This window comes from Falco cherrug, chromosome 7 (genome assembly GCF_023634085.1).
Source record: "Falco cherrug isolate bFalChe1 chromosome 7, bFalChe1.pri, whole genome shotgun sequence".
In the NCBI taxonomy this organism is placed as follows: Eukaryota; Metazoa; Chordata; class Aves; order Falconiformes; family Falconidae; genus Falco; species Falco cherrug.
In genome coordinates this window covers 18,373,769-18,387,712 of record NC_073703.1, presented here as the reverse complement: position 1 = coordinate 18,387,712, position 13,944 = coordinate 18,373,769, and the positions used below count along the sequence as shown (strand labels likewise).

Here is a 13,944-nt window from a genome sequence, read left to right as displayed (position 1 = left end):
CTTTAGCAGTTGATTGATAGTTTGCAGAGAGAAATTGGACATATCTAATGAAGAAAGTTAGCTAAATCAGTCTCACTGTATCTAAGGCGGGCTAAAAAATTATATAATCGAAAGTCCAGATATTAGTAGGATATCTAGGTTGCCTCTAGAGTCCTCTTAATTCTGTCTTTACAAAGCAGGACAGATTAATAGAGAAAGGTCTGCAACTTCACATGATGTATAAACATATTTCAAATCTGTGAATTTTATTTTTGAAAGTGTTTATGCTTTCTGTTTTTTAAAGCTAGTATGCTGCTTTAAATCCTTCAAAGGTATGCTAGGGTGTCTTGCAGAATCTTTACTGCAAAAGAAAGCTTTCTCCTTTACTTCCCTCACACATACATGCTCATGTTTTTGTTCTAATAGATAAAGCTGCTAGCAGACTCTACATTGTTTTTATTAGAAAACCATAAAGAGATCTAGGAAAGCTGAACTTCTCCAAAAGGTCTATGTGAGCTGCATGTAACTCAAGGCAGTGATGTCCTTTAAAGACACTATGCACACAGCACTTATTTTTGTGAGAGTTCTTTCTCAGTCATCGAGTTTACTTTCAACAGGAATGTCACAGATGGGGCTTTAGCTAAGTTTTATGGTCTTACTTTTCTAAAATCTGCAGGTGATTGTTCTTCCCTGGCAGAGTACAGAAACTCCTATTTGAAGCAGTTGCAGTCTGAAATATGACTGTGAAGGTACACAGCATGGAAAGGGATCTCTAACCATGTATTGGTCAGTTCTGTGTATTCCAAGTTAGACTGATATGCTCTAGAAAGTAATGCATCCTTTTCTGGGATACCCAGTGCATACATATTCTGTGGTCTCTTAAAACTTCCACAGTTGAAATTATCATACGTTATATGTTTTTTTTTTTACAGTGTTGACATTTTGGGCATGGCTTTCACGAGCTTTTATTTTTCTCAAGTTATCCTAAATGTAATGTCCTATTCTTTGGATGTTAAGAAAATCTTGAGTACCTTTAGAAAGATTTTTCTCGGGGTTTTTTTTCCTTGCTTAAAATATGCTGAAAGTGAATCTTCCATCTCTTCAGCTTTTCTTGATTCAGAATTGTATTTCCAATTTCAGCCTTATCTAGAATAATTTGTTTTCTTGTTTTTGTGTTGTTCTTGCCATTTGATTATGCCATACTTTTTATGGGAAAAGAGGCTTGTTTCATGTCCTGTGTTTTATTTCAGGAGGTACTATAGTTCAGCTTCTTGGGCAAAGTTCTGTGATTTTTAATCACTCCTACCACATTATGTCATTTTCTGTTCTTAGCATCATATGTCTACTACCTGTATTTTGTGGTTCATGTCCTTGGTTTGAAGTGTCTTCATTCAAGAGCTCCTTAGGTTTCCTGGATTCCCCCTCACCTTGCATCTAGCCTGTATTTCATATTTCACTTGGGACCACGGTTCATATTTTCTGCCTTGGGTTTTCTGTGACATTTTCATTCACATTTCCTGTTTCTTCCCAACTTGATTCTTCCTAAGTGGCAAGAGCTTCAAGTAAATTTTTCTGGGGAATGTTTGATGTCTGGATCTTCCAGATGTTGAAACTTATATCCAAAATTAAAAAACTGTGTTGTGCAAGGTTACTGTGAGATATGAGTAGACACTGGCAGGACTTTTAATGAACATCCTTCAGAGTGCTTTTGCATTCTTAATATGGTGCAGTATTTTTTAATGACAGTTTTTTCTGTGGGAACTGATTGCTTTTGATCACTAACTGGTTGAAACATGTATTTTCTCATTTTCGTAACATCTAGGTCTGTAATTTACCTTCTGTCGTTGTTTGGTATTCCAGATTTATCATTGAAATACCCCTTTTCAATCACAGGCTTGGTCCACTGACTTCCTGTAAAAGTCTAGGTTTTGTATTCTTGTTACTATGCTATATTAATGCAGTTCCAGAAATTGAGTTGAATTTGGCTTCAGTCATACTGTTACAGCAATTCTAATTCAGTCAGAGCTACTGCTATTGTATATGATAGCATAGAGCTATCCTTTTCTTTAAGAAAAAATTGTTGTTAGTGGTAAAGATTTTCTGTAACTCAACGCTCAGAGTGCTCTCCAGTAACCCTCAGCCAATTCTGTCCATATCTTTCCTCTACTTAATAGGGACTTACTTCAGTCTGAGCTTGATTCAGGTTCCAGTTTCTCATTGTTAATTTTGGAAGAGCAAAGGTCAGATAACATGCATTGTAATTTCTCTGTGTGGATTTCGTTACCAATTATCATGTTGGTTTCCACAGTTAGAATATTTAGGATGCAGAGTATAAACACAGTATTTTCAGTAGTCTCTTGGAAAACTTAAGAGTGGTGGTGGGTTATTGTTCTTTACTTGAGCCCTAGGAACTTACTTTATAAAGGTGTTGGGTTTTGCATGTGAGAACACCTGTACATGTTAGTTTGATTTTTTTAATTGATGTGGTTAAGCTGTTTTGTTTTCTTCTTTAAAACATTTTTGTTTTCTGAAGCATAGAAAGATACTGGAAGGTTTTGTATGTAAAATGAGAGAGCCAAATTGCATGAAAAGAATAATTGTGAACAGAAAAGGACATTTTGCAAATTATGAGACTTTGAAAGTTCCATGTTGTCTTGTCTACTTTTCTGCCTTCCAGATATGTTTAGTATATACTAGGGAGATATACACAAGCCATCAAAATACCCAGGCTATTATTTTGGAGAAAGTTAAAACGTTAGCAGCATGTAAAAACAAACTGCAGATTTTATATGTAGCTACGGTATTGGACATATTTCAAATATAAATGTGCATAGTTCTCCACGCAAAGAGCCTACCAGAGGCTAGCCACCTGAGTGTTAGTTGTGCTTGAAGTGAGGTTTGCAGGCTAAGCTGCTTTACTTGTAATTTCACTGGCTAGTCTGAAACCATTATGGCTACATTAACACCTGCTCTGTGACTGCAGCTCATGTAGCTGTTAGAACACATAGAGCAGAGAAATTTCGTAACTGTTTGCACAACTACTCTTGAACATTCATGTTTAATTTGGTTAGGTTGGGTTAGGTTGCTCATCAGGAGAAAGAATGGCTCTTCGTTATTGTGAAGGTCCTGCGGGGTCTTCATTTAAGGGGTGGACAACAAAAAGGCAGGATGGGGAGAAGCGTCTTCTTTTTGTTTGGTACTTAGGAGTCCTAAAATAGATTATCATACCTGGATGCCTACTTGTGTGCTTCTTTAGACTTCTTTCCATCAAGTTTAGTTGATGCAGTGGTAGTTAAAAATGTGGTAACTTCCCCAGAGAGATTTTCAATTAAGTAGCACAATTGTGCATAGGAAGCATTTTGTTAGATTGATCTTCATCAAGTTTTTTGTTTCGCAGTACAGCTTGATGAAGTGTAACCAGCTGAATTATTTCAGAGTAAAAAGATCAAGTGCCAATATTTTGCCAGTCATACCTTAATGTTGAAATTAAACCTAACTTCGTTATAAGGTTTTTCTTAACTTATTGTTATTGTTGAAAATATTTCATTTTACAGATTGATTGTTAGAATGAATGGCCTATTAAGATGTGAGCAGTATTGATGAATCTTGGAAAGTGTGTTTCTTCTACCTCACCCCCCAATCTTGAATATCTGTAAAGAGAAATTTCATGTTTCTTTTCACTCTAAACGTTACCTATTGAGTGATGAGTGAAGGTGTTTAGTTTTAACAGTTCTCAGTGTTGCAGCCAAGAAATGTGGACTACTTCATTGTTTTTAGGTTATGTGTAGTACTAAAGGGCAAACCTTTTAAACTGAAGGTTAAGGTGATACCTGTACTCGGAGATGCTCAAAATTTGATTTAACAGGGCACTGAGTAACAAGAACCAACTTCTAGGTTAACTGCTCTTTGAAAAGAGGGTTTGATTACATTATTTCCAGAAGTCCTTATGAAATCACTCTACATAAAAGAAAAAAAAGCATTAATGGTGTTATGAATGAGTGCCATTCCCAGTCAACATGCTATAGATACACTCTACTTCCGTTAAAGCTTGACCATTTAGTAGACTTTGATGGATTTTTGTGTTTTATCATCTTGCTTTGAGAAGCTTCTGCTTGCTGCAAGTTTGTGCTACTTTTGAGTTCTGTTTTCTGATCTTTTAAAATGCAGCTAGCTGTTACGCAAGAGTAACAGGCAAATGCCTGAGTTTGGGTTGAAGGAAGTATTAGAGCTTTTTGAAAAACAATTCAAGTCTAATTTGAAACATTATCAGACTTTTGAACAGAAGCAGTTACAATTAGCAGTTCAGACAAGTTCAGCAATATTTCATAAAATTGACTTTCCTAGGTCTTATGGTTGTTTTTGCTATTCTGATACACATCTGTGAATAAATTAACAACCACTGATGAGAGCTGCAAACTTATTAGAATGTCAAAATAAACTATTTTGGGGAGACTGTAATTAACTTGATTTACAGCTGAGTACTTAGTAGTACTTTTAAGCAATCATATGTTTTTAAAGTAAACCCTTTGAAGCCTGCAAGTAAAAAAATGTTAAACCTCAAATTTCTTTTCCCTCTTGAAAATATCTTATTAGGATTATATTATGGATTCTCCACCAGCTGCACCAGATAATACATCTGGTATACTGTTTGGTGTGAGACAGAACTCGGGAGTTCCACAGTACCAGACTGGGCCAGCAGTGAATGTAACAGGTGGGTATAACTGTAGTAGTTGCTAAGAGAAAGAAACAGCCTAATGTCATTTAACTGTAGTGCAGATCTTTGGGTTATAACTTTAAATAGGATTTCTAAAACATAGCATAGCTACTTTTTTCTTCCCCCTGTACATAACACTGTATAATGTTTAATGAAGTAGACTTTGGAGACTTGTGTTGTCAGACTTTGCTTTTCAGCACATTAGACTGACTGTAATATCAACTGATGTCTTAAAATTATCATTTAGATTGAAAAAAGTACTGCCAGATCCACTGTAATTTTTTTGACTGATAAAGGCTCATTTTCAGTATACCCAGGACTCTGACTAGCATGAATAGGAATGACTGTTAGCAAGAGGGTGCTGTGAACAGTACCAGAAGAACTTTCTGAGTCTGCTGAGTGGATTCTCTGTGATGATGATCTTGGTTTCCTTGCTGCTCTACGTAGGAGTCAGAGTAGATGGGAGCAAAAGTGTCCTGTCTGAAAAGGAGAGGAAGGGACAGAGTACATAGATTGACAACTAAAATATTTTTTTCAACTAGCTAAATTGTGTTTCAGCAGAAGCTGTTTAACCTACTTAAAAATAAACAAAAAAGCACCTTTTTTTGTGTCACAGCAGATGAAGTGTATTTGAATCATGTAGCAGGCTTTAACTTGGGACTTCTCTTCTGTGAAGGATTGTACTTAGTTAATAACAGACCAGAATCTTGTAAGTCAATCTATAAGTTACAGGTGACAGTCACTTCTGATTCTTGCATGAGGTAACAGGTTATGTACAATGAATGGCCTAAGTGGTCATACTAACAAATTACGTAGAACAGAGTGATTGCTAGTTTATTCTGCCTGATGTAATGATTTTGCATCACTAGTTTAGGCATTCGCTCTAGCTGCTTATCAGTGAAGGGTATTTCCCTGCATGTGTCTAACTATTCTGTGATCTTATTATTGTCTTACTGGGTTAAATAGCTTTTTGTAAAGTAAACAAAGGTTTTATTTCTTGCAAACAGTTCTGTATTCCAGCCCTTGTTCTCTAAAGAACAGGTGAAACTTTAACTGTTCATTGTTTGTTTGTTGGGGTTTTTTTATTATTATGTAGGAGACCTGCTTGCATATTTAAAAATTGGTTGCATTAGCCTCTTAATGAGAAAAATAGAAAATATTTAGAAGCATCAAGGGTTGTCATTCAAAGCTGTTGTGTTTTAACCCCAGCTGACAGCTAAGCACCACACAGCTGCTCCCTCACTCTGTCCCCAGTGGAGTGAGGGAGAGATCAGAAGAGGTGAAAGTGAGAAAACTCAGGGTTTGAGATAAAGACAGTTTACCAGGTAAAGCAAAAGCCACGTGCACAGACAAAGCAAACCAAGGAATTCATTCATCACTTCCCAGTGGCAGGCAGGTGGTCAGCCATCTCCAGCTAAGCAGGGCTCCATCATGCCTGACAGTTGCTTCAGAAGACAAATGCCATCACTTTGAAGGTCCGCTCCCTTCCTTCTTCACTCAGCTTTATGTGCTGAGCATGATCCATGGTATGGAATATCTCTTGGATCGGTTGGGGTCAGTTATCTTGGCTGTGTCCCCTCCCAACTTCTTGTGCACCCTCAGCCTACTCGCTGTGGAAGGTGTGAGAGGCAGAAAGGCCTTGGCTCTGTGTAAGCGCTGCTCAGCAGGAACTAAACCAGCCCTGTTAGCAACACTGTTTCTAGCACAAATCCAAATCCAAAACATAACCCCATACCAGCTACTATGAAGAAAATTAACTGTATCCCAGGCAAAACCAGCCCAAAAGCATATTAAATATACCGTGCTTAGTCTATGTTTATTTCTGTAAAATGGTGATAGGATTTAAAAATCAGAAGGTTTATAATTGAGGGTTGAAACAAGAATATTTTTATGACACAGTAAGCAAATTTAAAATGCATTTCACTTCACAATGAGGAAGTGTCTGCATGTTTTGTGGTTTGACTTGCATGGTGAGGTCACATAATGTTCTTAAGTTATTGTTATTTGTATGTGCTGGTGCCTACTTGCCTGTGTTGGTGCTATGCTTCCTCTAATTCCTATGTAGCACTATGGGCACAAGATGTTATGGAATACGGCTTTTATAAGTAGAGTCATTTTGGGAACTGGCCTGTGATACTCTGTAGGACAATTTCACTTCTGTACATGGATCATTAAAGACATTTCTTAGCTCAATGTAGCATCAATACTTTTTTTCTGAAGTCTAAGCAGGGCAGTAACCAGACATTTTGTTAGGATGCTGAATAGAATGTGGTATTAAACAGCATTGGTAACTTGCCTGCAGGTTGGATGAGCACTGGGGATGTATGTAAAACTGTAGCTTGCTTTCTGAGAATATTTTGAGATCGTTCTCCCACAAACTTTACTGGTTTTGGGGGAACCAGAAAATGCTGTAACCGGTAGAACTGTTCTGTGGTATTTAGGAGTCAACTGGACTGTATACATGCATTCATAGCACTAGATTAGTGGGAGATGGTGGTGAGAGACAAGGCACTAGAGGCCTGAAACAGTTTGGCTTCCATGTCAGTTTTCTGTTAATCTGATATGACTGTTACCACAGTACATTTAATGCTTTTATCCTAGGTTACTATTTATAATGTCTTTTGCCATCATTCATAAAATCAGGCCCAGCTAGCCCAGATGTACCAAACAGTGTTAAGGATTTTACAGTAGTACTGTGATGTGTGTTTAGAAACCTGTTGGCAAGGTGATACTGCATCCAGTATATTTTGCTCCTTCTTGCAATCATTTTAGATATTGTACACAATAATACTGTGTGTATGAGTTTAGCCAGCTGTTTCAAAATAGATAAAAAATATTTAGGAAAGTATTCATTAACAGTGTGAAGTGAAGGTAATGGATTTCCAAGGAGCCTGAAAGCCAAACAAGAATTGTTTGGCTGCTGCTTTTTGCTGCTGCCTTGAGTACCTAAAGTCCCTGACAGTTTCAGCTGTGTGGTCTGCTGGGTAGAGGACTGGACAAACTAGTCTGGAACATGGGTGATCCAAGGAATTCCTGTGTCCACAAACCAGCTGAGAGAGGTGCTTTGAGAAGAGGAATCAATCTGATTTATACCAGCTAGGTATAAAATAGTACTTGGAATAGGTTTGATTATTTTTCAGAATAGGCTTAATTATTTCTTTTAAATGAACAAACAACAGAATTCAAATGTGAACCTATGTATATTCTTCTAGTATTATTTCAATTCTCCTGAAAGAGGGAATTTGTTAGATCAGAGTTGTATTAACTGAGTTAAGAATGTTCACCTTTATAAATACAAAGTGTTCTTCAAATATTTTGCCACAGATGTGTCAGGTTTTTAATTGAAACTATTACCAGTTTTATTAACCTGTACAAATAGTTCTTGTTTCCAAATTGGGTTTTCTACAGTAAAATAAAATAATTCACTGAAGCTTCTTGTAAAATCAGTCAGACCTCCTGTCTTTTCCCTGGCCCTCATTACACAATTACACATAATTAAATACTTAGCAGCAGTTCCTGCTGTAAACGGATGATGGCCTGATGCTTGAATAAACTCAGTGTTACAGGGGAGTGCTAAAGTCATAACAGCTCTGTGGTGGTCTTTGTTGATCAGGGCACATGTCAATGTAACCAGCTCTACACCTAACAGTGCAAGTATAAGTAAATTTAAAAACTTCAGGTAGTAGTAGTATCTAATGAATAACCTGTTTATTTTGTGAATGTGCTGATTACCTTAGGCAAACAATGCACAGGGTGAGACATTTGAGCTTAATAGGTTCATTTATGTTAGAAAGAAGGAAGGGTGTACAACAAAGGAGAATGTAAGGATGATTAAATACATACATAACAAGTTAATTATGTTTTCCTGTATATGAGACATAGTGTGGTAAATTCTTTAGCATGCTTAAACATCAGCATTCCCTGTGGGGGAGTCTTTGTGTCTGTGGATTGAATGGGAGATCATCCAGTGTTTGCTAGGTGTAGGGAGTCACCACTGGGAGAGGGTGGTTTTGTTTCTCCAAAGAAGTGGTTTGATTAACTTTGTGACACAAGTTACTTCTGCTTGTTGAGAAGACTTCTAAAGATAGTTATTCAGTTTCCAAAAGAAATCACTGGAGTAGCTAGACCATTGGGAGGGGAAACATACAAGAATGTCCTTAGTTTAGGTCATTGTGTCTGGACCAAAATGTGGTCCTTGTCTTGGTTCATGATAGTCTTAAGGCTGTTTGCAGTCTGTGATTGTGAGAGATTTGCAAGGCCTGTGCTGGCACTTCAGTCGTCTTGGTATGTACTTGTGCTCTTTCAGGTCTGTATTGAGATTACATCATCAAGGGTAACCTTAGAGTGACAGAAACATGGGTTTCGGGACAAGATGGAGCCCAGTATTGCTGGACATGTTAATCAGGCACTGATCCTCTGAATTTGAGTTATTTTTTTGTGATTCTTTTTTTAGAGAAATACTTAAAACAACTGAATCAACTCTTCTTTCAGAAGAGAGCAAATAGGTGTGCTGTGATTAGGTCATTAGAAGTTACACTTATTATTTTCCATACGCACTGGAGTCTCAAATGATTTACAGACTTAAATAAAGAACTAAACCAGCATTAACATTGTGCCAGAAAAAAGGAGAGATGTTCTTCATCAGAAGGGCAGAAGTTGTTCCAAATAGTGGGCACTGCAGAAACCAGCTGCTTAGCTTAATTTTATTATTCTGAACTCACCTTGTCTTAGATTAGTGGGGGTCAAGACTAAAAAGTAGGCCAAATAAATTAAGGTGATCATAGTATGATTGACTGGCTTCCAGGGATGGTTCTGTATCTCTTTGCATTTGCTGTTTCCTTCTCCACTGCCCTTAGGATATTCAGTCTGAGTTGGGTATTGTTTTCTTAATGTCTGTATGGCTTATTATTTTAGGGAAATCTTAAGTGCTTTATGAGACTTGTCCATCCTTTAAAGTATAGTTATCACTAATGTGTTCATAATATACTATGGGAAAATACTGAGGTTCTTTAATTTAAACCACTGTAGGTCTGAATGAGAGTGGTTTTGTATCTAAGCGTCCTGCTACTTCTGAAGGCAACAGTGTAACTCCAAAAAAGGCCAAGCCTAATGAGGTTGGTGCTGGAAGCAATTCAGCTGTTTCACCTACAGTTAACTCTCCAACAGTAACACCATCACAAAATTTATCTTCAAAAGGTAGGGTAGATGAAATGGTCTAGCTGTCAATCCATGCATTTCTTTCATGGAAAGAGCTAGCATTCTTTTAATGTTTAAGTTGATAGATATTACTAATGCTATTAAGGCAATGTAAATAATAACTGTTCTGCCTTAAAATAAGAAAAACCTTTCTATGCAAGGATTTACATACCGTTACAAATTAATATACCCTAGGTTTTTACCTGTGCAAACTCTAGACCTTTATTGTTTAGTAGGTATGTTTGAATTCTGTAAAGCAATGACTAGTTAAGTTGTTCAGTGGCTGTGAAGACAGATGACCAAAACAAATGCTCCTGACTTCATACTCTTAGTCCAGATTTTTCTATGTCAAAGAACTGAATAAAGTTGAAACTTTAAAAAGCAACTGAGAAAATCAAGATTGAAAGAATTCTGTGACTGCTGAATTTATAAACTAATTCTGATTGGATAAAAGAAAGGAAAAAATCATTGTAGGAGTGTCAGGCAAGGCAGCAAGGGCTCAGATTGTGGAATCTCCATCCTTGGAGACACAACCAATTCAGAAGTTGATTGGTTGTGTCTGAGCATCCTGGTAAGGTTGGACTTGCTTTGAGGGAAGGCAGGACAAAAACACGTCCACAGGTCCAACATAAATTATTCTGTGATTCTGTACTTGGACTAACTATTGCAATATATGTTTTGCAGTTACCCCCTTAATTTTGCAGCAGTGTTTTTGACACAGTTTAGAACAGTAGTGGGAAGGGAGGAGGGGGATTTTAAGTTTCAAAGAGAGGGTGGTTTTTGAAAGACCTTTTCCTCCCTATAAGAAGAGAGGTAGTCTAGCTGTTTTGGCTTATTAATAATTAGGTGCATTTTCCTTCTGAGCCAAAAAGTGCTTTCCAGCTGATTGTAATAGACGAGGATTTAATTTTGACTTTGAGATACTTGCAACCACATACTCCTGCCTATAATGTTAAAATGAGGAGCTACATACAGTTTGATTCTGTGGTTTGGAATAATTTCATGTTTGGGTTTTCTGCATGTGTTGTTTGCAGCTGGTTTGCTCTCAGACTCTTCCCCAGCAACCAGAAGGAAGTGGCCATAACATGGAATATTGAAGCAAAAAATTCTCTTCCACCCTGTGTTGGGTAAAACAGATACTGTGCGGCAGCCTGTAATATACAAAAGATAGCTGGAGGATCTTACTAAATGCCGTAACAAAGCAGTAGATCATATTCACTGAGAACTTTACTTTTATGACTTTGTCTCTAAGCTGTCCAGTGCTAGCATAGCAATTTCTAATCTGTTGCAGAATCCAGCACTGGAGCACCACAGAACACGAGATTTTGCTGCAGAACCCATTTGCTTCCAGCTCAACTTGCACTTAGCTGTGATGTGTCAAAACGTTTTACAAACTGTAATAGTGAAGACTTGCAGCACTGTTTTGTGGTACATCTCTTGCTTGGCCATCCACTCATGTGAAGGACTTTCTGCTTAATTGTGATTCTTAACAGTACTGTTATCTTCAAGGAAAAATGCTTTTTGATCCATGTCTACCTCAGGGACTATGCAAGATATTTTTTTTGTGTAGAAATGCATAACGCTATTGTATGGTCATCTCTTAACTCGTACACTTACTCATTCCCTTTTTGTAAGGTGGATGTATCTGTGTGTTTATTACATTTTTCCATAGCCCTGGCAGGGTACAGTTGACTCTGCAGTTGAGATGTTACTTAAAACTCTTCCTATGTTTAATCTCTTGTTCTAAACTACTTACTCGGCATGGAGTCCTCCAGATCTGTGAATGACTTGAGAATGCAAGAGAACTTCATCTGGAGAAGTAGCTCTCACTTTGATGGTTTCTGGCACTTTGGAGAAAACTGGAAGCCTGGGTTTATTCATTAAAGTTTAAGCTAATGCAAAGTTTTTTTTGTTTCATTTTGCTTAAAAGGTATTAATCATTTCATATTGATAAAAAATACTATTTCCTTTCATTGCTGGGAGTAATTATTTAGAGGATTTCTTCTCCAGGTTCTCCAAAGACACCTTTGCTCCACAGGAATGATGCATCTGAATAGGCCTAGGTTCCAACAACTGTCAAGAGAGAAATATTCTCATCATTGAGAACCAGATGGTGAAATTCCTTTCCAAAACCGGTTATCTGAACCGTATTGTGATGACAGTCAGGTCATGGCATTAAACAAGTTTTACGTGCTCACTTGAGAATTAAAGTTCTTAAAGGCATCAAAAATTTATCCTATCCTGGGGATGGGGGAGTGGTGGTGCACAGAATTAACACTTTGTCTCTACCATCCTACTTTCACCCGCTCCCGTTTTTTTCTTATTTGTTGCGAAGATTTTGTAAAAGTTGTTTATAGGTCTACATCAGAGAGAACAAACTCTAAGTCAGTTTGGAGAAAAGGAAGGGTGGTTAAAAGATGCTTGTAAAACCTTGCTTATGGTTACTACAGCTGTATCAAGTGTAATAGTTGTCATTTGAAATAAGGTATTTTGCTAGAATAATAAATAATAATAAATCAAGTAGTCTGCTTGTGAATTCTGAATCTTAACGTGTTACATTTTAAATTTTACAGGTACAAATACTTCATCAAGCACCATTAAAAATGGAGGACCTTTTCCACGAGCTTGTCCAAAGTGCAATATTCATTTCAATCTTATGGATCCTCTAAAAAATCATATGAAGGTAATGTATTTGGGGGCTGGTCAGCATTATAAAAAACTTATGTGGGCTTCTGTTTGGTTATGAAAGTGTGCCATATTTTGATATGAAGATAGTCTGGCTTCTGGCTATGATCAATCAGAGCCCAAATGCTTGGTGTCTTGCAGTCATGGAGAGGTAGGGTGGAGTAGGGGAGCTCTAAGTCATGCCACGTTTTGCCTTATGTTTCCAATGACTGGAGGCATATTTGCTGTCTCTGTATGATTTCTCTCACATAGCTGTGACTGTTGGCCAGATTCAGGTGAAATTGAGGAAGGTAAGTGCCTGTGATTATAGGCAGCCAGTTGACGCACATCTGTGTTAGATTGCTACTGAGACAAAGATGACAGTGGAAACTTACCTTTTAATCTTGACATATCACTTGTAGCTACAAAAATGTTGTTAAGCTGAGGGGAAAAATTTAATTTGTAATTCATACTAAAAAAAATGTAAGAAGCTTTCAGCAACTTAGCATCACTTAGTCTGCTTATGAAATTACTTGTTATTGTTTCTGGAAACATTGTTTCCTAGAAAATATATATTATTATTTGGAGATTCATGGAAATATGAGGCATATGTGTTCTGTTTCAGGGGGCAGAGAGATGGCTGTGAATAACCTATGCAAAAAGGAGAATTACAGTGTAACAGAAATCTGTTGGGCTCTGAGTTACTGTTAACACAGATCATTCTGATTTACTGGGCTTAAGGTTTCCTAAATGGTAGCTACTGTCCTCTTCAGCTTCAAAACACAATGAAGAAACATACGAAACAGTGAGGAAGAAAAAAGGGTTTTATTTTTCTGTAATCATTATTTGTAGAGAATAACTTTTGCACTGTGTATATCAACTGAATGAAGGAACCATTGAAGAAATGGCTTTACATAGTATTATTTAATTAATTTTTTAGTTTAACTATGTGGGATAAATATACTGAGTTACGCTTCCAGAGTAGGAAATGAACCCTGTAATAGTGGGCTTATAGAAAGTAGTCCTGCATGATAAGAACCATTATGCAGTGGGAGAAAGATCTGTCTTCTGAAATGTTCTAATTTTGTTCACTGTTGGAAACTTCGTAGTATCTGCTGTATGAAGTACTTCATACTTTTTAAGTTTCATAGTATAGCTGTTCGGTTAAGCATTATGTACATCTTGACATAAAGAAGCTTAAACAATGTGTGTTGTGTGACTTAGAATTTCTGAATTTTTCAGTTATTCTGGAAAGAACTTTAGCAGGTTTCAATATATGTCCTCCCCAAAGAAATAAAAGCTAAAATTTCCCATTAAGTTCTTGGTAAACTTAGCTTGTCAGCAAAATACTTGCATAAAAGCTGTTTTTCTCTTTCTTGTTATTAAATCTA

At 37.0% G+C, this 13,944-nt stretch overlaps 1 protein-coding gene across 16 annotated transcripts in view; it reads left to right on the top strand.

Moving 5' to 3' along the window:
- ZNF280D (zinc finger protein 280D) overlaps nucleotides 1-13,944 on the top strand; it is a 55,839-nt gene that overhangs the window by 11,358 nt on the left and 30,537 nt on the right. For 13 of the 16 annotated variants that reach the window (XR_008733393.1, XR_008733395.1, XR_008733392.1 and 10 more), the window contains 3 exons: nucleotides 4,573-4,690; nucleotides 9,722-9,889; nucleotides 12,463-12,572. Coding sequence is in view for 12 of the 16 variants with exons in the window: in XM_055717427.1 (XP_055573402.1) it covers nucleotides 4,573-4,690; nucleotides 9,722-9,889; nucleotides 12,463-12,572 (396 nt within the window). In the remaining 4 variants the exon portion in view is untranslated. The remainder of the gene's footprint in view (nucleotides 1-4,572; nucleotides 4,691-9,721; nucleotides 9,890-12,462; nucleotides 12,573-13,944) is intronic. The other 3 variants (XM_055717430.1, XM_055717431.1, XM_055717432.1) reach the window with 1 other exon arrangement.